We start from the raw sequence: 24212 nt of genomic DNA, 5'->3' as shown, positions 1-24212 counted from the left end.
ACCTTTTCCTGTCTTTACCAGTGTGGTTTTGTAGTGACTGAATCTCCTTATACCTCTTCAAAAACTTAGAAATACCACCTTTGGTTAAGTTTCCAACAATTTTTCTTCTAATTTCTTTATCACTGTAGCCTTGTTCACCTAATACTACTATTTTACATTGCTTTCTGGGCGACCACTCAACTCTTTGCACCATCACTTTAATTTTATTACGTTTTACAAGCTCACTAAACGAAAGAACACAAAAAAAACCCAATAGTGGGTTAGACACAGTAACAAATGTCCTCCTCTCAGCTTCAATACATGACATCAATAACTGAATCCTAGTGTGATCTGATTGGCTCATTGCCAAAACAAGATGATACCTGATTGGCTCTCTAAACACTCATGCTCACTGGGTACAATCAGATGAGGAAAGCTACCTGATATTTACCTAAGCAAGTTGTGCTTCCTTTTTCTGGTTTATTTGGCTGAAACTTTTCATAGAATACAGATAATTAAACAACCTTTGTTGCATTATATTACTGATTAAATTATCTTTCCATTGATATATAATTATATGGTACTACTCCAAAAAAAGTGGCGTTATTAGCCATCAAACCTCAAAAATCCACTTTTCCGAAAAGGTTTCCACAATTTTGGCCACAACTGTATATAGGAAATGGTAGTGAAAATGGAATAGAAATAAATGCTATAAATGTTAATGTTCAGAAAATGATTATGAAAAATATGACAAACTGTGAGAATGTCTAAATATTGTAAGGTTGCAAATATAGTGTAATATAAAAAATTAAAATATGTATGCTTTTTGCTTATAGAATAGCTATGTTACTTGTTTATTAGGTTGTGAAAAATACATCTATGCCTGATAATTGTATAATGAGAAAGAATGGCATTCTTCCAAAAAGAAAAGTAACAAATCTGTATCCAAAACCTACAGTAAAATTAGTTTGTCAAGTGTGCCTCACAGAATTCTGGCTGAAAGGGTAAAAGAGAAAAGAATAAACAAAATTGGACCAGAGTACTGAAACTTTATATTGGGTGTATGATGTACATTCATATATTTGTTCTTGAAAAAGTAACAAGAACTGTACGAACATGAGGATATAATAAAATAAATAGGCATAGCAGGGAATAAAACATGGATGTGTGATGAGAACTTGACACTTTAATAAATCAATAACAATGTTTGTGATGTTAGAAGTATAAAGCATTTAACATAAATGCTGGTAGAAAGGTAATTGTTATGGTATTTGATAGAAGGAATGAATATTTGTCAAAAGAAGTAGAAGGGGCGTTGGTCCTACCTGACACGCACCTTCTCGTTGGGTGGAGACAGCAGCCAGAAATGGGTTCAGCTCGTGCAATCAGATGAAGGACTGAGCCTGTCAAAGCTAAATCCCACCCCCGTTGCTAGGGGCTCCCAGCTTTGTGAAGGATGAAGACAGGCTAGACGTGTGGAATAAAAAACAGGAGAATAAACACATTAATGTCCAGACTGACAGGGTGGGACTGGCTGCTGTCTCCACCCAACGAGAAGGTGCGTGTCAGGCAGGATCAACGCCCCTTCTCCATTGTGGGGTGGAGACAGCAGCCAGAAGTGGGACATACCCAAGATCAGCGTCCCAAGTCTAGGGAGGGTACAGTCTGGGCAAGCAACACCCCGTCCCCTCGAACTCCTTGGAGAACTCTCCGCCCGAAGGCAGCCTCTGCAGAAGCAAATTTGTCTATCTTATAATGATGAATAAAGGGGGAAGGAGAGGTCCAGGTAGCCGCTCTGCAGATTTCGAGTAGCGAAGCCTGCATGGACCAGGCCGCTGAGGTTGAAGCACTTCTCGTCGAGTGTGCCGTTACCGTGGCAGGAGGCGGTAAGGAACGAAGTTCGTATGCTGTAGCAATCGTGCACCGGATCCAACGGCCAATCGTCGACAACGATACCTTGGCACCTAGCGAAGCAGGGAGAAATAATGACTCAGACCGACGAATGTCCGCAGTCCTTGTCAAGTAGATCCGAAGAGCCCTCCGGACATCCAGCATGTGCCATCGACGTTCTAACGGATGAGACGGATGAGGGAAGAAGTCTGGGAGAACCAGTTCCTGTAAACGGTGAAAAGGAGAGTTAATCTTAGGCACAAATGTGGGGTCAAGTCGAAGGACAACCCGGTCCACATGAAAGACACACAAATCGTCCCTCATAGAAAGTGCAGCAATCTCCGAAATACGCCGAGCAGACGTTATAGCCACCAGGAAAGCTACTTTGTATGACAAAAAACGTAGACTGACCGTCCGTAACGGTTCATATGGTGGCTCAGTAAGAGAGTTCAACACAAGGGAAAGGTCCCAAGTGGGATATCTATGAAAAACCGGGGGAGACAAGTTGGTGGCCCCCCGTAGGAAACGTCGTATAAGCGGTTGGTGAGACAAAGGCTGGAGAGAGTTGGAAGTCAAAACAGACGAAATCGCTGCCACCTGCCTCCGTAAGGTGTTGGGCGAGAGCCCCTTGTCCAAGCCTGCCTGAAGAAATCTCAGGACTTGTATCACTGAAGCCTCCAGCGATGAGATGTCCTGGGAAGAGCACCAAGTACAAAATGCCCGCCACGTTGATGAATAGATTCGATTCGTGGAGGGATAGCGAGAAGCCTGGATAGTTCGGATTATTGAAGGAGGGACGTTGTCTCATTGAAGATCGCACCGCTCAATCTCCAAGCGGTTAGTCTCAGCCACAGTGGGTCCGGATGCAGAATCTGTCCTTGACTGAGGCAATCGGAGGGGCACGGAAGTGTCCAAGGAGGAGCCACTGATAAGTGCATGAGGTCAGCGAACCATGACCTCCGTGGCCAATGAGGGGCGATGAGAATGATCTCCACCCATTCCAGAACAATCTTTCGGAGGACCCTCGGAAGGAGGGGAATCGGCGGGAACACGAAAAGCAGACCTGGAGGCCACAGGGAGCGCAGAGCATCCACTGCCTCCGCCTGAGGTGTCCGGAAACGGGAGAAAAATCTGGGGAGCTGTGTATTCTGAGGTGAAACGAATAGGTCCACAATAGGATTGCCAAAGTGACTCGTCAACTTCTGGAAGATACAGGGATTCAGATGCCACTCGGAATGGTCTATCGACTGGCGACTGAGCCAATCCGCTCGTACGTTCGCCTCCCCCGAAATGTGTTCCGCCTTCAGGGAGATCAAGCGGCGTTCCGACCAAAGACAAAGTCGTCTGGCTTCCAACATCAACAACCGGGACCTGGTGCCCCCCTGGCGATTTATGTGGGCTTTTGTTGAAACGTTGTCGGTGAGAACCAACACGTGTGTTCCGGCCACCAGATGACGAAAGGCCCGGAGAATGAGAACGACAGCTCATAGTTCTAGCCAGTTTATACTGCGGGAGGCTTCGGTGGCCGACCACGTGCCCTGAGCCACCTGTGTTCCGCAGTAAGCGCCCCAGCCGACCATGCTGGCATCAGTGGTGACAACAACCTAGCGACGGTCCAGGAAAAAACAGCCCTTGGCAATGGCCTCGGAGCGCCACCATCGAAGGGACGCCAACACCTCCCTGGGAATGGAGATTCTGGTCGACGAGGTGCCTTTCCCCGCCTTCTGCAAAGGCAAAAGAAACCACTGAAGGTCTCTCAGGTGCAGTCTGGCCCAGGGAACAATATCAATGGCCGAAACCATCTTCCCTAACAATTTAGATAGAAGCAAGGGTGAAGCACGTTTTTCCCGACTAACCTGAGCCACTAGAGTCTTCAGCCCCTCCTGGCGTTCCCCGGATAAATAGACCTTGCCCTTAACAGAATCAATGATTGCCCCCAGGTGTGTAATTCTAGTAGAGTGGACGAGATGACTTTTTTCCACGTTAATGGAAAAACCGTGGGCAGCCAGGGTCTGAATGGTGAGACGAAGGTCTGAATAGGCCTGAGGAGTAGAAGTGGACATGATAAGGATGTCATCCAGATAACACTGGAGACGAATTGACCTAAGCCTAAGGGAAGCGGCTAAAGCCATCAATATCTTGGTGAAACTACAGGGAGCTGAGGAAAGACCAAAGGGCAAAGCCCTATACTGAAAATGATTACCTGCGTAGTAGAAGCGTAATAATTTTCTATGGGAAGGTCGAATGGGTACATGAAGGTATGCTTCAGTTAAATCAATTGAACAGAGGAGGTTGCCCCTCCGAACGCCGTCTAAAATAGAACGTAAAGATTGCATTTTGAACCTTCTATAGATAACAAAATGGTTCAAACATTTAAGGTCCAGAATAGATCTCCACCCACCTGAAGACTTAGGTACCACAAAAACCCGAGAGTAGAACCCCTGACCCAATTGATTCTGGGGCACAGGTTGGATGGCCCTGATGGAGAGGAGATGATTTATAGCCGAATCCATAAGGGATCTACGCTCGGGGTTACCCGACTGGTCACAGCGGAGAAAAACAGAAGGAGGGGTGGAGACAAATTCGATGGGCAGTCCAGATCGAATGGAAGCCCGGACCCAGCAATCTGATGTAGTGCGATCCCAAAGAGGCCCAATCTGCCGCCCACGGGAGGATCGGGAGCACTATTAATGATGGCGATGGATGGAACGACCCCCTCCCCCTCGAAAGGGCCGTCTAGTCATAAAGGATCTGCCACTCCCAGGTCTATCCTGAAACCCCCTCTGCCTGGGAACAAAATTATTCGTACCACGAGAGGATCCCGAACCCCCGTCTGAAGGACGAAATTGGGTGCGAGAGGAATAAGGTGAGTATCTGGACTCCCCCCTATGGTAGGCCGTGGGTAATACTTTTCTCTTGTCCTTGGTTTCTATTAGGAAGGCCTCCAATGGATCCCCAAACAACTTCTCCCCCAGAAAAGGAACGGAGGCCAACCACCATTTATGCCAGGCATCAGCTGGCCAATGATGCAGCCAAATCAGGCAGTGGGCTGCCACAGTAGAAGCTAACGATTTGGATGCGAAGCGAGCTGCATTCAACGTCGCATCAGCCAAGAACTGTACTGCCGCCACAATTTTGTTGATGTCTTGTCTGAATTTGTTGTCCTCGGCGGATAGCTTGTCTTGGATCTGATGAAGCCAGAGAAGGGTCGATCGGTTAAAAAAGGAGGCCGTCGTAGTTGATCGAATGGCCCAGGCGGCTGCAAGAGGAGCCCGTTGGAGAACTTGGTCGGAGCGACATTCTTCGGGGCGAAGGTTTTCTTCAGGATCCCCTGGAACTGTAGAATGAGAAAGCAATACTGCGACAGGGGCATCCACTGTTGGAACCTGAAGCAGGGAGGCCAATTCAGATGAAACGGAGAAGTTCTTCCTATCTGTGGTGGATGGTACGGAAGCAGTAGCAGGAGAGGACCATTGCCTCCATATAACGTCCAGAAAGAGAGGGGGAGTAGGCACAGCTGTTACAGGTTTAGGTGGTTCTGTAAATAAGGGATTTAGCGTGCCCTCAGACGTAGGCAGAGTTGGTTGAGTGGAAGTCCCAAGTTGAGCCGTATTCACGGCTTTAAACAGGAGAGACTTATACAGAGCCTGCGGAAAAAGGCCCGTAAAGGGAGGTTGATCCGGAGGGAGACCCTCGTCTTCGGACAACTCTGGTTCTTGGAGATCAGCATCACCAAAGGCTGAAGGTCGGCTTACAGAGGACGGAGCAGGAGAGTGAGATTCCGCTGTAGACAACAGCTCATCCTCCTCTTCCTCAGCCGAGGAGACGGAGGAGTATGATGCTACCGACAAAGATGCAAAATGTTTGGATCTGGAAGATCTATGTGCAGCCAAAGACTGTTGCACAACTGCTGCAATCATCTTTTGAATGTCCTCAGCACGAAGAACAGTCTGTATATGGTCAGTAGCCGGCCCGACTTCCGTAGAAGTACAAACCGGAGCAGAAATTGAGACAGGAGGAGACTGAGCAGGTGGAGCCTGGGATGAAGGAGCAGGTGCCAGAGAGGAAGCCACTGGACCTGAGCCCCACAAGTCTGCACTATGAATGTCCAAAGGGCAATCTTGAAGTGAGACCTGATCCGATGTAGGAGGAGACTGATGAGGCCTTGCTTCAGGGAGTAGAGAGTGAGGCACTGGTGCTGGTGAATGAAGGCTGCTGGTGTTATTACCTGACTGCTTCAGAACTTTATCCCTGCATCGTTCAGTACGCGATGGGATGGAAGAAGAGCCCTTTTCATGTGAGCAAGCCTTTTTGGACTTGGAAACAGTCAGGTTGTCAGCCTCAGAAAGGGATTTGGTCCCCAAATCTCTATGGATGTCTAGGGACTGTTGTTGTACCAGGGCCTTGCGCCCATGCTTGCTCTTAGCCACTGCCTTAGGCATGTTGGGCAGAAAGAAGGGAGGGCCTCGATTAAAGAGAGCCCTTGGGGAGTACAAAATGGCCGCTTCCGAACTGCCCTCAGCTATGCCTCAATAAAATGGCCGCCAGCCACACAAATACAAATGGTCTCTAAGCAGGACATCTCAGTGTCGCAGCGTTAAGGATATAGAGGGCGCAGTAGTGATATAAAAGCCCTGGAGGCAATAAACTTGGCCAAGCCTCTACAGGGACCAGTGGCACGTTCAGAGACTGGGGACCGCAGCAGAAAAACGCCTCACCAGAAACCACAACTTGCGTGGTGAATTAAAATGGCGGATGCGCCCCAGCAGCAACAGGAGCGCGAAGCTCCACAGGAGAGCCCAAAAGCCGACCAAGCGACAGAGGGGTGAAAACGCTGCTCTAGCTGGTAAGGGCGAGCAAAATAGGCCAGGGATCTGCTAATTAAAGCCGGTCCGACAATCAGCTGAGGCTGCGAAAGCCGACAAGCGGCAATTCAAACTGCAAGAAATTTTCCCTCAGCAAGGGTGGCTCTCAAAATGGCGGTCCGACCAGCGTTAGGGAGCGTAGCAACTCCACAGCGGTAATGAGGCTAGCTCAGTAGAATCAGGGCAGAAAGATGACAAAGCAAGTGGCGAAATCGCCACCTCCCCCACGGGAGCGCGAGGCTCCACAATCCCCACTTACTGACCAGTGGAAGGATGATCGTCAACAGTCCAGGGGGGAGGAAACAGGCAAGGAGGCAAATTTACCTCACTGTTCAAATAAGCAGGAGTCCAGCAAGCAGAAGAATAGTCAGTATCATAGTCCAATTTTTAAAGCCAAAGGAATCCGAATGAATTAAGAAAGGGTAAAAAAACTACGGAGAGAAACTCCACACTGCAGTCCAGTCTGAAGGACTGAGCAAAGCTGGGAGCCCCTAGCAACGGGGGCGGGATTTAGCTTTGACAGGCTCAGTCCTTCATCTGATTGCACGAGCTGAACCCACTTCTGGCTGCTCTCTCCACCCCACAATGGAGAAGTAGCAAAACTGGTGTGTATAACAGGATGTTTTTGTCCACTTTGTTATTGGGAAGTGAAAACTGAGTGTAGCTAAAGAAACATAAAAGTTGAATACTATGGAAATGAAATACTTAAGCAATATGTATAATAACAAGGAAAATATAGGGTCAAAAATCAGAAGATGCAAAATCAAAAAAAAAAAAAAATTTAATTTGATTTATATGCCGCCCTTCTCCGGAGACTCAGGGCGGCTTACAATGTGCTCAGCAATAGCCTTCATCCTTTTTGTATATTTATACAAAGTCAGCTTATTGCCCCCACAACTGGGTCCTCAATTTACCTACCTTAGAAAGGATGGAAGGCTGAGTCAACCTTGAGCCTTGGCGAGATTCGAACCTGCAGTACTTGCAGGCAGCTGGTCTTAATAACCAGCTTAATAACAGGGTGCCTTAGACCACTGTACTACCAAGGCTCCAATGCTCTGAATATAAAAGTGAGACCAGAATTAAAGAAATATGACTTACAACTATAATTGAGCCCAAATTTCTGTTGTTAAGTGAGACATTAATTAAATGAATTTTGCCCCATTTTACCTTTCTTTGCCATAATTGTTAAGCTAATCACTGCAGCTGATAAGTTAGTAACCTGGTAGTTAAGTGCATCTGTCTTCCCCATAGCCAAGCATCTGAATTTTAATCATATGATCATGAGGATACTGCAAAGGTCATACTTTGAGAAATAGTCATGTCACATTTTTCAGTGCCACTGTAAATTTGAATGGTCACTAAAGGGACTATTGTAAGTCAAGGACTATTTGTAGTTTGATCATACAGATGGAATGATTGAGAAGTGAAGGCCAAAGAAATCTACAACCAAGGGTGAAGGAATTGAGAAGAACAGGACTGAGAAAGTCATGGTTGTATGGAGTTAATGAGCTCTTCAGAAAAGAACTGAGATGTTTAAAGGATAAGAAATAAGTGTATGAAACACTGTAGGGGTATAATAGAAACAAAGATAATTTGTAAAGATAAAAACATCTGGAGAGATGAATGATATAAGTGCAATCTAGATTTAACTATTTCATGTTCTTTTCTTTTACATCCGATCTTCAATTTATTTGGCTTACTATTTCTTTCTCCACTTCTGCCCTTTGCATAATACTGCTTACCCTAATCCTAAAGGTAATAAAGTGATGAGAATGTACATACAGTATGTATAACAAAATATAATCAATAAAACTGATATTAATGGTTAATCATCATTATAGAAACAAGGTAACAAACTAGAAAAAAGCAAAATGTATAAATATTATAAAAGTCTAGAATGAATCTGCAGCAACAGAAATATAAATGCTACAAATATGGTTCTGCTTTATCTACTGGCTTTTATTGAATTTGCCAAAGTGGTCTATGGGATTTAACAGAACATGCTATGTCCAGGAATTGGACAAAAATTAATTATCTCTGTTGTATAAGCTTTTCACAGCAAAGCTCTTCACAAATGCGAAAATCCCTTTCCATGAAGATTTAAAAGCAACTTTATTCTGCTTTGAAAGCTGTCCTCTTTTGTGCATATGTGTCTATACCAGACACGTCCACTGAGACTGCCAGCAAAGCAAAGTAGCCATGGATGCATAGAAGCACGGACAACCTTGAACTGCTGTGCAAGTTTTCTAATAGCTATGTCTACTTCATCCAAACATTTAGATAAGTGCTTCCGTTAAATATCCTCATTGCTTTTCAGTGGAAGTACTAATGATTTCAGCCTGAATGAATTTCAAAAATAACACCACTGAAAACTGGAAAAAGTAATATTCCATAGAATAAATATCTTCTCATTTTTGTATTATAATATTGTTCCATTGCTAAATCTGATTAAGAAGTCCAACAACTTACATTATCAATTCTTCACCCGAGTAATTTTAGATGTGTTGCCTCCTGCCCCTAAGAAGTACAAGTACACATTAATTTTCTAGAATATATTCCCAATTTTTTAAAAAAAGGCTCACCTCAAATATTCCCAACAATCTGCCAAGTTTTCCTTTTACTCCAGCCTGCAAGAAGTGAGACAGACTTTTTAGAAGAAAAATATTTATAGACAATCCTTGTATTCCTACAATATAATTTCTAAGAGGGATGTAATTGTGGGGAGGAAACCATCCATTTTGCAGGTCAATTCAATTACAATTTTTCACAGTTTCAGTCACAAATTGACTTCTGTGGACCTTACATCATACTTAAGTGGACAGTAGAGGGGGCATGCATAAGTGCACTAACGTGCCTATTGTCCTTGTCATTGTATTTTTATTCTTGTTCTCATTTTTGTTTGACAAATTCTAATAAAAATAAATAAATTTAGGCACAGAACTTTCCAACAAAGGTTCCTATTTAATTATTTTCATAGGAGTTAAATGCAAAGAAAATGTAACTAATAAGGCAGATGAAAATTTGAGAAATGTAGCACACCTAAATAGCAACCAGTTTTGTTCTTCAAGAAAATACTTGATAAGAATCATATTCTTAAGAATATCATTTTGATTTCTACATCTTGCAAAATCCACTGGCACTATCATAAAAGAATATTATACATTTAGTAGCGGTATAGTATTTTCATTCAGACAAGTCTAGTATGTAACCTATTTTTAGCACACTTATGAGAATGATTCTCTCTAGATTATCATGTTGTGAAGCATGAGTCCTGTCTACCTTATATACCAGAAGGAATGAATTAGTAGTAAAGATTCTGAAAAAAAGAGCCACAAATTATTTCAAATTGGGAACTTTGAATCATTTTACCTCTTCGTAGACTTCTCTGACAGCAGCACCACCTGGTTCTTCTTCAGGTTCCATTCCTCCACCTGGAACAATCCACTGATCTGGGTACCGGCTACTGCTTACTAATAGCACCTATGAATAAAATCACTGTAATTAATATATTTATGTCACCTTTTCATTAAGAGACCAAGTAGCATGTTATTGTATGTAGCATATAATAAATAATACTATCGGAAAAAATAAAGCAAAGTAAGTAATTTAAAGGCCAAGCTAGAGACATGTTTCGATACTTCTTGAAAAAAAAACCTAGCAAAAACTAATTATAACTCCTTATATTCCCACTTTAGAAACAATGATGAAGAAATTCCCCACTTGGCAATAAATAGGTCTTGCAACGATAGCCTCCTCAAACAGTAGAGTGTATCTTAATAATGAGATAGGCAGTCCCTTTGGTAGCCAGGTATAATTTTCAACAACTGAAGGCTTTAATGGTTTCAACCAACAATTTGAATTAAGCCTAATATTCTCATTGTCAAATTAGATTTTTATTAGAAGCTATTAGAAAATCAGACAACCTATGAACTTCTGCTGCTTTGAGACTTAAGTGCTAGAATGGAATTTGGATAGTTTTTAATCTCTTGCAGCTCTTCCATTCAGATTTCTGATCCTAAAGCAAGCCCATAAATGTGCCCAAAAAACAAAACAAAATCCCAGAACGTTTGATTATAAATCCAGGTTACTTAAATATACTGCTCAAAAAAATAAAAGGAACACAAGCAGAAGACATCCGAGATCTGAATGAATGAAATAGCCTTATTAAATACTTTGTTCGTTACATACAGTAGTTTTGTGTTCCCTTTAGTTGTTTGAGCAGTATATAAACTACTGTATGTAACGAACAAAGTATTTAATAAGGCTATTTCATTCATTCAGATCTCGGATGTCTTCTGCTTGTGTTCTCTTTATTTTTTGAGCAGTGTAGTTTTTTCCTTGAGTTAGAAATTTGAAGATACATTAGAGTTCAGGTGTCCACAGCAAAAGCAATCATGCTGGAAATTAGCCAAGTTATTTAAAATTACACCAGATTAATTTAGTATGTGATATTTTGAACCAGTTTGCCTACAAACTTACACTCTGATATCATATTTCACACGACCTTGTTAGACTCAGGTCTTCAATCTATGGGCTGGACTTGACTATTTCTTGTGGACTGAATATCATCATGGTCATGAATATTCTTGTCACTGACCACCTAAAAAAATTCTTTGGTTCATTCTGAACCTATGGAACTAGACAGAAAATCAGTACAAATATTCAATTAGGGATATGCTGTGTTTTGTAATAAAGCTTTAAAACATACTTCAGTTTGGCCATAGGTCTGTACAACCTAATGAAGACTTCTTTAAAAATAACCTGTATTTTTTCCCGGCCTAGCATTGGTAGAGCATCTCCCTCTCATACAATTTGAGTTAAGGAATGTCAACAGGGTATGATGAAGTACCTTGGAATAGGAGGAAGTATGCTGTTAACACTCCTTAACTCATATTCATATTTTTATAAGCTTAAGTAGCTACCCTGTGTGAGCCAAGAAAAAAGGGTGGCTTCTTTAAAGAGATAATTGACAGGTATAATATGGACACTTATGCCTTTCTTGCTTTTTATACAAAGAAGAGCATACTCCTCTTCACTACTAGATAAGATTTTGATACCAGTCAATCTTAGTCTAACTGTGAGATTATGCAATTATGTAAACTTTGGATGTTTAAAAGTAGCACTTCATGTAAGCACACTGCAATAGGCACAGTATAAGCTTGTATATTTGTTTCCAACTCTAATGCATTAAATATAACTAAACAGATACATTTCTTGGTATTATTTCCACTTAAAAAAATAGGGAACAGTATCATAGTTCCTAAACTATGAATTCAGATTTTTAAAAACTCAAATATAATGTTTTCCAAAACAAAACAAGTCTTATACTCAAGCAAGAGTTAGAATGATATAGCCTAGTATTTGGGGGTTACTTCACTCTATATTGCTTTCCAATATTTGCATTATTCACACGTGGTGGGTTGCTACCAGTTCACCCCAGATTGGGCGAACTGGTAGCGGTGATGGTGGGAGGCTCCGCCCACCCACCCAGACGCTTCTGCGCATGTGCAGAAGCATCACACACGAGCGAACCAGTAGCAAACTAAATTGAAACCCACTACTGATTCACACTACTTTGTCTTATCTGAAAAGCAAAGAAGTGATCAGTTCTTACAGAGAAAAATCTATGGAGCACTATTGACCTGTGTCAGTCGTCCCCTAGCTCCACTTTGTGAACATAAGAAGTAAAACTATTGTTAATATAGCATTCCAGGCTTACATTGTATAGTCTGCAGGGACATCAAAGCTAGTGAATCAAAAGCTGATAGATCTAAAACTACTAAATCCCACTCATCCAATTCCCAAGAACTAAGGGAACCAGATCTGTGTTAATTTCAAATATCAGAGGAAATCCTCCTGAGCAATGGGTTCTCCATCACTGGAGATTTTCAAACCAAGGGCGTATGTGTTGAAGATCTCTGCCTTGCTCAGAAAGCTGGATTAGAATGTTCCTTGTAATTCCTTTGTATTTTATATGCAATTAAAGCAAGTCACCAACTGCTCCAGCTTCTCTTTAATATTACGGTCATGGGGCTGCTACACAGTGTAGGAAAGCATTAGCAATCCATCCACGCAGCTATAAGAAGGGCAGAGGGTAAATTTTCTTCACTGTACTTACAACTATGAGGATGCTTCTATCTTTAGAAAGAAAGCTGGAGTCAGATGATAACAACTTATTAAATCAGGAAAATGTTTCTAAACCTGATGTTTTAAATTTAAAATCTGATGGTGAGTTTTTGTAAGATCAAAGCAGCATAAAATAGTATCTAGACAAAAGAACACATAATTTTAAATTAACAGATCTATAAAGAAGCAATATAAACTTCTAAGAATTCAATTATTTACATGTTTACATAGGCTGTCAAGCCACAGAAAATCCATTGTTCCAAATGTACTCTCTTGCCTATGTCAATTTGGCTCTTTCCTAATGTACCAGGACGTATGTCAAAATTCTCTAACCACGTTGATAGAGAATTTTAGGAATTGCCACTTCAACAATTTCATGATACCAGGCTGTAGAAAATTGGTTTGCACCATTAATAATCTCTTTTCTGCCAGGTAGTAAATTCCTTCTTCTCACGAGTTACTATTCTTACATTATATTCTCTTAACAACACCTTAACACCTTAACCCACCTTAACAACAAATTATATCCATGCAAAATATTTAAACTATTGTTAGATACATCTTGCATAAGACCAATGGGAAATAAAGGTATCAAGTATCAACTAATGTCAATGAATTCAGCCATATACTGTACATGGTTTGTACTGGATTTAAATATATATATATAAATGTATGATTTATTTTCTGTTCTCAAATTAAACATTTTTACAAATTAAAATTTACTGTAATGTAATTTTACATTACATTACAAATTAAACATTTTTCCTAGTAAAATGAAGTAGCTTTTAGAAAGATAGCTGAGCATGATTTTAGAATAAACTGGTTAATTTGTTCATAGCATAATTTCTTCATGTTTATAAATTTTAGTGCTTATGAAGGGCACTCATCACATTTAGATACTGTGATCACGGTCAGGTATTTTATAGTTTTTAGACTTCTACTGCCTTATTTCTTCAATTTTAGACACATTATGTCTAAAATTTTAGACACATAAGTTTTTCTCCCATCCAACATTTTTATAGTTATATCCAAAAACATGTATTTCATTAGATGAAACTTTTTTTTTCCAAATGAAGGAAAACATGTTTTTGTATTCATATGAGTGACCACCAACAATAATGAATCTGATTATTTTTCCGGATGAAATAATCCAGTTTAATGAAAAAGTTTCATTCAGCATTTATATTGTTCAGTCTGTGATCAGAGATCCCAATTACTAATACAAGGAAGGATTCATTGTTTGGCTTGCCTGAAGCTTGAAAACACACGTTTGTACTATTATATAAGATTCAAATCCATGAACTATCAAAACATGGCACTTTCAGTAACTGCCCCTAGCTTAATGGAAAAAATGTAAGCAGTGAAAGAAATTATTTGTATTAAAGATTTTTATAAAAACTTAATTTGCATTCCTATGGTCAAAATCAGTTTCAAAACATAAGCAGCCTTAAAGATCAAAACATTAATTTATCATGAAATTCTTATAAAATAAAAACTTAAATGGACCTTTTAAACCACTGAGGCTTTTTTTGCTCAGTGCAGATACCCAATTTAAAGCATACACAATAAATGGCTATCCAGCTTCTCTTGAACCTGTCTAATATAGAATTCCCCACTTTCTTTGAGAACTGGTTCTATTTCTGAACTGTTTTATTGTGAAGAAAAAGCATCGATATGGTGCCCTTTTACATACCTTGGATTATGTACACTTGAATATACTGTTGAAGTTTTCTTTTCTCAAGAAAAAATGTATTCCATTTTCTTAGTCTCTCCTCATAAAATAGTTACCAGACCTTTATTATTCATGTTTTCCTTCCCTGAACTTATTCCAGTTTTTAAAAATCTTTCTTAAAATGAATATTAGAGCACCAGAGGTAGGCTTTGGCTAATGCAAACGTGTTATAACGATAACTACCTGTAATTTGGAATATGATTATCTTGTTACGCCAAATAGGACAGCAGGTTTTTTGTTTAGAACTATACTTTTAATCAAAATAGTTTGAATACAGTGTATTATATGTCTTTCAAAAGATGTTTTGGCTATCTAAGAACTAAATAAAACTGGGTATGTTAAAACTACAAGCAAAAAAGGCGCTTGAATTGATTCCACGTGTACGTAGGATTAATCCTATTTGAATGAATGTCTTGGAACACATTTAAGCAAATTGCTGGTTACTTATAATATTTTGATATAGTCATGTTTAAATGTCTGGTTGGGAACAAAGCACAGTGTGCATATGTAATATTAAAAAGTTACTCACAGTCCCACTGGAGTCAAGTCTAATGAAAACTTTTGTCAAAATTTTACTCCTCAGCAAACTAAAGATTCTTCTAAGAGCGAATAATCACCACAACCCTGGATTCAAGTCACTCATTTGTTGCTCTTCCACAGCAAATTATTTGCACACTATTTTTCAAAGTTTGAGGGAGAAATCACAGCACTGTAAAACACAAAAGAAGCTATGTTCAGTCCACAGTACTGGACATGCCTATCTCTGTGGGAAAGGGAAATGTCTAAGCATTCAATTTTTCTTTTCTCAAACATTTTTCATTTAAAATATTATCTTTTCTCATGACGCTCCCATGTTATAACAGATTAGACACATGAAGCAAATATTACAGATTAGAATCACATGCTATGAATAAACCATAATGTGGTATCTTTGTGCTTTTGTGCAATGCATGAACTTCTATGGGAACATATACTATCTTTAGATTCTGAACATACTTAAACATACTTATTTCAATTAACTCTAGAAATCCAGAACAAAGTTTTAACATTCCACAGAATCTGATAAAAATGGTTCCTTTGGCTACTATGAGGGCTGTACAGTACAACCTCCAAACATAATATTCTCATTTTATTATTATTGATCATTTAAATCCTTTATAGGATTCATACATATCAAAGTAAAGATGAAAAAAATTAATCTACACATTTGCAGCCTAGACAAAATAACCATAGTCATTCCATGTTTTTAAGCCCACAACTATTGCAACTATTTCCAGTTCCATGCATCAACTACTAAAGTATTTCATATTTAATAAATCAATCCAGAGTTTTCACAAGATAAGAGGCAAGGCTTTTTTCCACTGTTACAGAAATTCATACCATTTCATGAAAAGAATTATAATTTAATCTAAATGATATTCAAAGAATCATAAAATAAGCTAATTTGTCATAGCCACAAAAGTTAAATTTAAAATGTTAAGAAGTGCATCTCTATACAAAGATATCCTACAATATGGAGAAGGGGAATACAGTGGGGGTTTTCATATTGTGAGAAAGCACACTTGTCAAGTAGAATACCCTTACTATATAAAATACATATTATTTCAATCCTGTTGGAGATTCAGAAATAATCCTCTACATCAGGGGTCTCCAACCTTAGCAATTTTAAGACTTGTTGACTTCAACTTGAAGTTGAAGTCCACAAGTCTTAAAGTTGCCAAGGTTGGAGACCCCTGCTCTACATTACTAGGAACAGTAAGTTTTAGCACTTCTGCAGAAGTCAAATGAAAACCACAAGGAGTTTCTTACAACAAACAGGCACAATACTGTGATGCTACAACTATTTAGAAAATCAAAATGAAACAATTACTTAAAAAGGATTCAAATTTTTGTAATTTGTCTTTCATAACAAAGCAGTTTGATTTATATTTTTCTTAGCACCTATATTTTTTTTGCTTTCATTATGACTATTTAGACTTATTTTGCAGAAATAAAAAAAAACAACACAGAATTTGCCATGAATAGAACAGAACAGAACAGAACTTTATTAGGGTCATCAACCAGCTATCCACATACAATATATTAAAAATAATACTGACATTAATAATGAATAATAACATCCCTGTTATGAAAATACATGATCTCAAACCTTTAGGGTTACTCCCTAATTTATGTGAATGGAAAGCTGATTAGTATGTGAATAAATGTATTTTCCAAAAATTGTTATAGATATCTCCAAAAAATTGGCACAAGTTGACAGCTATAATTCTGTAACCAATTTTTTTCTTGTGGACATTGCAGTGACACAGAATTTTGCTACTGCACGCATGGTAGCCGGGTTTGAGTCCTGGAGAACACCTACATAAAAGTCGTCTACCCTCCCTGGCAATCTCTCTAGTAAGGGAAGAATATATACTGACCTATAAACTCTATATAACTCACAGCACAATAAAACTTATGAGTTATCTTCGACTGCTCCTTTACCACATATACATACCTGTTCTCGTATACCTACCCTGGAGAAGTGCTGAGGGCAGAATATTAAATCTGGCTCTGAAGAAAGCTATTCTTTGTTTTGGGAAGATCAGATCATTTAGATATCTTGCTGATTCCTACACATCCTGTTTGATTCTGTCCCTACTGTGGAGAGGCAACCTATTTAGTTCTTGGAACCCCATGTTCTTCATACTATCAATTACTACTTGTTTTGCTTTGTCAAAGCCTAGAGGCATTAAGAATACTGGTGAGAGCCCATAAGAGCCCAGCTTGTGGTCTATCGCCTGTTTCCAGTGGGAGGGGAAGTTGTCAGTCAACATTAGCGGGAACAGTCCCTCTGGAAAGAAATGCATTTTTAGCCAATAAATGATCATCATCTTCCAGGCTCTTACCTGAATTTGAGGCATACCTGTCTCAATTCTTAATTGGGCATTTGAAGTTCCTTTGGGTGCAGCTAAGATGGCTCGCAGGAATTTGGTTTGTATAGTTCTAGCAAGTTTTTCTTTACAAGGGTTCCTGTTTGTGCCCCATAAAGAATTTGCGCCAATGTTTTGGCCTCAAAAAGTTTTAAGGCAGCAGGTACTAATTGACCTCTGCCTGTATAAAAGAAATGTTTAATTGCACTTGAGGACCTATTCGCTACTTGCAATGTATGCTCCAGGTGTGCCTTCCATGTCCCTTGCGAGTGGAAAACCACCCCAAGGTACTTAAATGTCCTAATGTGTTCCAATCTATGTCCTTCAATTTTCCAGGAGTATTGGCTGGGTCTTTTAGCAAAAACTAAAAATTTTGATTTATCAAAGTTAAGGACCAACTTGTTCTGTCTACAGAAGCCAAGTGTTGCCCTAATTGCTCTCTTCAGTCATATGGGAGTTTGTGAAATAATAGCAGCATCGGTCGGCATATAGGAGAATCGGGATTTTGCGTTGTGCTAGGTCAGGAGGATGTAGATCAGGGTTCTGTAAAAGATAGATCAGGGGGTTAATATAGAAGTTTAAAAGGGAGGGGGACAGGATGCAATCCTGCTGTACCCCCTTTTGAACCTTTACTGGGCTGGTTAAAGTCCCTTGAGGATTACACCTCACTTTCAAGGTGGAATTGGCATACAATTTTTGTATGAGGAAAAGGAGGCATTTATCGATTGTAGTGCATTTTAGTTTCTCCCATAGGGTGTTCCTGAATATTGAATTAAAGGCCTGCTTAAAATCAAGGAAGGCCACGTAAAGAGAGGATTTTTTTTTGTGCGTATATTTTTGCATCAGATTGTAAAGTATCAGGATATGATCCACCATAGATCTTCCTTCTCTAAAACCAGTTTGTTCATCTTTGATTATCCCCCCCTGAAATTAGCCAATCCTGAAGTTTATGGCTTAGGTGTTTTGCATACAATTTACTAATAACACTCAGAACACTAATGGGTCTATAATTGCCTGGGTCATTTCTATTACCCTTTTTATAGATTGGTATAATAATTGCTAATCCTCAATCTCTTAGCATACGGCCTGTTTTATCCATATATGTAAACAGAGATGCTAAAAGTAGAGCCCACCAACTGGTGTTCTTTTTTATTATTTCTGGAAGGACCTTATCAGCACCAAGTGCCTTATTAGCCTTAAGGGCTCCGATCAACCGGGATCTCTCTTCTGGTGTAACAAGGGCCCAGTAAGCTGGTCCAAGCTAATTTAGCTCTCCTTAGTTATATAGTCGGGGTCTGTATATAACTCTCTAAAATATTCTTCCCAGGCCTGAATCGGTACCTGATTAGTTGAAACAGAACACAGGATTTGGCATGAATTTAATAATCAGTCCCTTATGAAGTTTTCTGACATAGAACATCCTTTTAAAAAGAGAAGTGAATTGCTTAAGAATTACTAAGCTTCTTCTAGTGTTAACATTAGACATAAGATTAGATGTTTTTGTTACATTCCTAAAAACATAATAGAATATTTCCTTATCCCCAGATCTTTATCTTTACAAAATACTTGGTCCCTTCTTTCTTTCTCTAAATTTTATGAAGTTGGTCTGCCAAAATACTCAGAAAAGTAAAACTAGTTAGTGGTAAGGTATGCCTTTATAGTTATGGTGTTTTTTTCCCTTGAAAGTAAATTATTGAAGCTTATATACTAAACTTGCTGAGTAGTTCACTTTTAATACAACAGCAGCTCCCTCTACAGTTTTAAGATTGTCTGTGAAGCTTAACTGTGCAAGTTCATATTGTCAAGACAATACAGGTATGCTAGATTCTACTATCTACTATTTTACTCCTATTTTCTTCAATGGCTCCACAGATGAACTCTTATCAGTCAACTTTTTATGGGTTTCATGGACATACTTACAAATGAAATACAAGTAGCTGCAACCATTCTTAATTTTTAGGTTGTAGGAATATTTTTGATGCAAGTTCCACTCATTCTTGTGGGGGAGGGGGAGGGGGAGAGGATAATGCTGGCATTTTGTGATGTAGCATGTTCAATTGAATAGGTAGGAGTATAGCCATACTGCAGACTAAATTACACAAGATTTTAATTAAGAACATATTGAGCTCCTTAGGCAACCTAATAAAATGTTTTTATAAGAACACCTGTGTCTATTATTTTTGGATGGCAGAGTTCTAAATATTCAAAATATAATATGAATAGGATTTCATGATCATCTTCAGTAGATGGTTTGCTAAAATATCAAAAAATCTAATGTACCCAAGTCCCTTTCAGATTCAAGACTCCTGCAATAGTTGTTTATGTAAATATATCTCTAAATAAGCAATCCCCACAGCCATTTCTCAAATACTGTAACTGAATTTCTTCAATGTATTGTAAATGTAAATTTTAAAATCTACTTTTTAATAAAATCTATATTAGTATGTTAGGAAAGATGTTCAAATGGTCCTGAACAGATACATTATAACTACCATCACTAACATTAACATGTTATAAGATTGGTGGAGGGAAAACATACACGAAAAGCTATAATCCTAAAACAGTTATATACCTATAGTCATAATTTAAATTCTTGCTATTTTGTGCAACTAGAATCTGGCAATATAAAGTAAGATCCTTTAGATCCAGTAAGATATAATAGTACTGGAGGGCTAAGAAAGTGCATTATATGTTGACTATGTAAATCGCTTAGAGATGGCTGTAAAGCACTGTGAAGTGGTATATAAGTTTAAGTGCTATTGCTATTATGAAATTATAGTAACTTGATACAGTTAAAGTTGATACAGTTAGTCCTGCTTTTGTAGATTTTCTTATAGCTTATATAAGAATACTATGTGACTGCTATATTATACAGAAATAGTATATCTTTTCTTCCCTCAACAACTTCACATTTCAACTAACAGTTGCTACTGTGATGTAGAGAAAATATTTATTCATATGCTATACTTGTAAGAAATAGCAGAGACCCAAAATGTTGTTAGAAAATTATCTGAAATTGTTTCTTATACATAGCTTAGATATAAAAAGGGACACACAGTATACAGCTTGTATTTAAATGTATCCCCAGTAGATCTTTATGTCACTTTGAATAAACCTGAGAAGTGACAGCTAAAAGTTATAATGGAAGGAGCTTAATTTTTAAAATATACATTCACTTCAAAAAACAAGAATTCAACAACAATCAAATATTGAGAAATATTTTAGGAATTTTTAAAAAGTACCTTCAGTTATCAATTCCAGCAATACCTTTTTTATGTCAGTGATGGTAGTTCTTTGGAACTGCTAAAACCTTTCTAGTGGTTTGATATATTATCAAGAATGGTTACCACCTCTGGAATGGAAAAAAATCCTGACCTCCAGTAGATTACATGAAAGAGACATGGAAAAGCCTGACTCTTTGGAGCCATCTAATGGTCATCCATATTTCTGCAACCAGTTATGCTATATCTAATTATAGTCAAAGCAATTTTGCTTTGTACTTTTGAAGAAAAATACAGTTTTTCAAAGTGCAGTAAAATTACAGTGCATTATGCATTATTCAGTTTCAACTAATACTTAGGTATATATGAAAACAGATCTATCCATAGATTTTAACCCAGATATTTATTTGAACACTTCATATATATAATCATGCTTCAACTCGGTTTCTTATCTTTGAACTACCTGGTTTAGTTTAATAGGATATAGTGGGATCCTTGGTGCTCTTTGAGCTTTGGTTGTTTGCTTGCAGACATTTCATTACCCACTAGTATATTGATGTTACCTAATTGGGTAATGAAAAGTGTGCTAGCAAACGACCAACCAAATTCAGATATCACCAAGATCTCCACAGAGTTAGTTTTCTTCTTCTATTGATAACAGAAAATCGTTGCTCAGGTATTACAGGTTTTATACCGCCATTCGGAACACATCATACAGCGACAAAAAACGGGGCAGGGAAATCGCCAGGAGCAAGTTTCATAGATTACGGTTGCATAAATAGGAACTACTGCCGCCTACCTGTCTGCTTGAGAAGTCAGGGGAGGAGGAAAGGGGGCCTTTCTGTTTAAAAAAAAAAAAACGGCGGCGGTCGGTCTCGAAAGCAACTTGATCGTCCGACTCTAAAGAGGTCGTTGAACTCGGCCCTTGCCGTTTTCGGAGACAGCCAGATCAGGCCGGCTAGCAAGAGTGCTGAAAGCACATTGGTTCTGACCTCACCCACGGGGTGGGGGGGAAGTTGACCTGCAGCAATCGCTCACACACGTGGACCCTTCGCACAGCTCTCCCCTCCCCAGCCCTCGCTGCAGCCTCCCCCCCCCACAGGGTCCCCTAGCGAGCGCTGCCCGCGGAGAGCTGCTCCTGCCTACGCCCACCCACCGCCCACCCGCAGCCCCTGCGCTCCCACAGCCGCGGCTTGGGCTGGTCTCGGAAAGGGTCCTTTCGCAGGCAGCCACATCTTGGCTCCCCGTCAGCCACGCCGGCGAAGGAGCCGGGCAGGGACAGACGGGGCTCGCAAGGGGGCGACAAGGCAAATCCTTCCGGCAGACACCCGCACACAAAGGAGCCGAATGGACCGATGGCGAAGGAGGGAAGGAAGGAAGGGGCGAGCGGGTCTGGGCGCGGCAGCCCCGACCGAGGAAGAGGGAGCCGCGGGAGGGCGGCCGGGCGGGAAGGAAGGGGGCATCCCCGACTTCGTTCGTTCTCCTCCAGGCCACCCGCCATACGCCGCAGCCTTCCAGACCTCGGCTCTCACCTCATCCTCCCTCTCGCTGCGGAAGCACAAGCATGCCGCCCGCTTCTTGAAACCCTCCCGGTCGTAGGTCCGCGTCTGGTTTGGCTTGAATTTCATCATAGAGGCAGGAACGCCGCCGCCGCCGCCTACTCCAGCCCCCGGCACGCCCGCCCGTGTGGGAGGGAAGCGAACGACGAGGGAGGCCCCGGTGGCTCCCCTTCTCTCTTCGGTCCAAGCCGAGGAGCCCGGTGGGGCGAGAGAAGCCTCTTTCCTCGTCAGGAGGGAGCGAAGGGAGCGCTCCTCAGGGGGACAGAGCGCCGCGCACGGCTGTGGCAGTGGAGCTGGCGACACCGCGGCCACTCAGGAACCCACGCCGCGCCATGGAGCCCCGCCGTCTGTTGTCTCCACTGGCCGCCTCGGTTTCTCCTCAAGCACTGCGGCTGCGACCCGGCCCGAGCGCTCTCCTCCGGCCGCAGCTCCTCCCGCTTCACTCAGTCCCTGTCCTTCATCCGGTCCCCAGAAAGCGCCGCTTCTGCGGCGCTGTATCCACTATTTAACTGAAACGCACATTCCTCCACCCGCCCGCAACCTCCCGGCCTCTCGGACTCAATGCGCAGGCGTCAGGCCCGCCTCCGAGGGGCGACACGAGGGAGGAAAGGGGCTGGATCGAGGTTGGCTTAATTCAGGGAAGCTGAAGGAGGCGGGGAGGGGGCCGGGGAAAGGGCGTGGCTAACAGCCATCGCCCACCCGCTCTTGCTCGGCCGGCCTCAGGCGTCTTATTGTCGTTTGGCTGCGAAAGACCGAGAACGATGCGAGTGAATAGAGGGCGTGGCTTTGTGGAAGGAGGGCCGTTACAGCTCCTCTCTCTCCGATTCCGCCTTTTCCTAATGAAAAGCTCTCCGGGCTCCGTTGCACTTTAAAGATCCATTATCCGCATCCGCCAGGGTAACGCTGTTGTTATTCAGGGTGGGAAAAATCGGTATGGGTAGAGCTGCTGCGCCCGGAGCTAGATTAGCCAAGACTGTATAAAACAATTTATTTCGTAATCTTATTCGCGCTGTGGTTTCATCGCGCCTAATTCTCTGTCGCGTAAAAAGGTGAATGAATAGGAAGAAGTTGCTCTCTGCCAAAGCTTCCCCCCCCCATTCCTGCGCTCATCTTTCGTTGGCTATTTGCACCCCTGATTGTTTACTGAAATAACCCCATTGCCTGGATTTGTACAACACACCAACCAATCGCATTTAAACCAGTGGTGGGATTCAGCCAGTTCGCACCACTTCAGGAGAACCGGTTGTTAAATTTCTGAGCAGTTTGGTGAACTGGTTTTTGGAAGATATCATTAGGGCAGAGAACCGGTTGTTAAATTAGTTGAATCCCACCATTGATTTAAACCAACCTTGAGAGAATCTGATCTGTGGAAACCTAACTCTGCTTATGCTCAATGCTGCAAATTACCCACAAGTTGTGAAACAATTTTTAAACCTTTTTTTTTAAAAAGGTGAAGACCTTTTTATTCCATCAAGCGGGCTTGGCCTGATCTCTTCCCTTTTTAAATATGTAAATTTTAATCTGTTTTTAAATTATTGGGGTATTTTAATTTGTCTGGGCCAAAAAGTTTAATTTGATTTTATCGGGTTTTTAAATTTTGTGTATTTATGTATTTTATTGTTGGCTGTTCACCGCCCTGAGTCCTTCGGGAGTAGGGCGGTATACAAATCAAATAAATAAATAAAATAAATAAAATAAACATCCTTTTGAGATTATCAATTTTACAATTTGAAACTGGGCACCTGGGTTTTCAGCTTCTGCCATCTCAGGTCTTTTGTGTTCCTGTAACTTGCTACAAGTTGCACCTGCAAGCAGAATAGGCTGAAGAGAGGTGTAAGATGTCATGATTCAATAATATTTAGCATGCAAGGTTAGAAAAGAATGACTCTATGCATTTATTTCCTCCTTTAAGGGAAATGACTCTAAAT

At 40.7% G+C, this 24212-nt stretch overlaps 1 protein-coding gene across 5 annotated transcripts in view; it reads right to left on the bottom strand.

Annotated features, from left to right (window-relative positions):
• Positions 1-22823, bottom strand: part of NUDT4 (nudix hydrolase 4) — a 31325-nt gene extending 8502 nt beyond the window's left edge. For 2 of the 5 annotated variants that reach the window (XM_070947172.1, XM_070947173.1), the window contains exons 1-3: positions 22258-22823; positions 10104-10214; positions 9317-9361 (exon numbers count right to left, since the gene is read on the bottom strand). In XM_070947172.1, coding sequence (XP_070803273.1) covers positions 9317-9361; positions 10104-10214; positions 22258-22356 — 255 coding nt within the window. In that variant the 5' untranslated portion in view covers positions 22357-22823. Of the gene's footprint in view, positions 1-9316; positions 9362-10103; positions 10215-11213; positions 11372-15121; positions 15302-21524; positions 21567-22257 lie in introns of all 5 variants that reach the window. The other 3 variants (XM_070947175.1, XM_070947176.1, XM_070947174.1) reach the window with 3 other exon arrangements.
• Between the last annotated feature and the right edge of the window lie 1389 nt (positions 22824-24212).

This window comes from Pituophis catenifer, unplaced genomic scaffold, assembly GCF_029215685.1.
Source record: "Pituophis catenifer annectens isolate HBS135680 unplaced genomic scaffold, rPitCat1.0.hap2 SCAF_7, whole genome shotgun sequence".
Taxonomy (NCBI): domain Eukaryota; kingdom Metazoa; phylum Chordata; class Lepidosauria; order Squamata; family Colubridae; genus Pituophis; species Pituophis catenifer.
The sequence above is the reverse complement of the archived record's forward strand: the minus strand, read 5'-3'. Positions and strand labels throughout refer to the sequence as shown.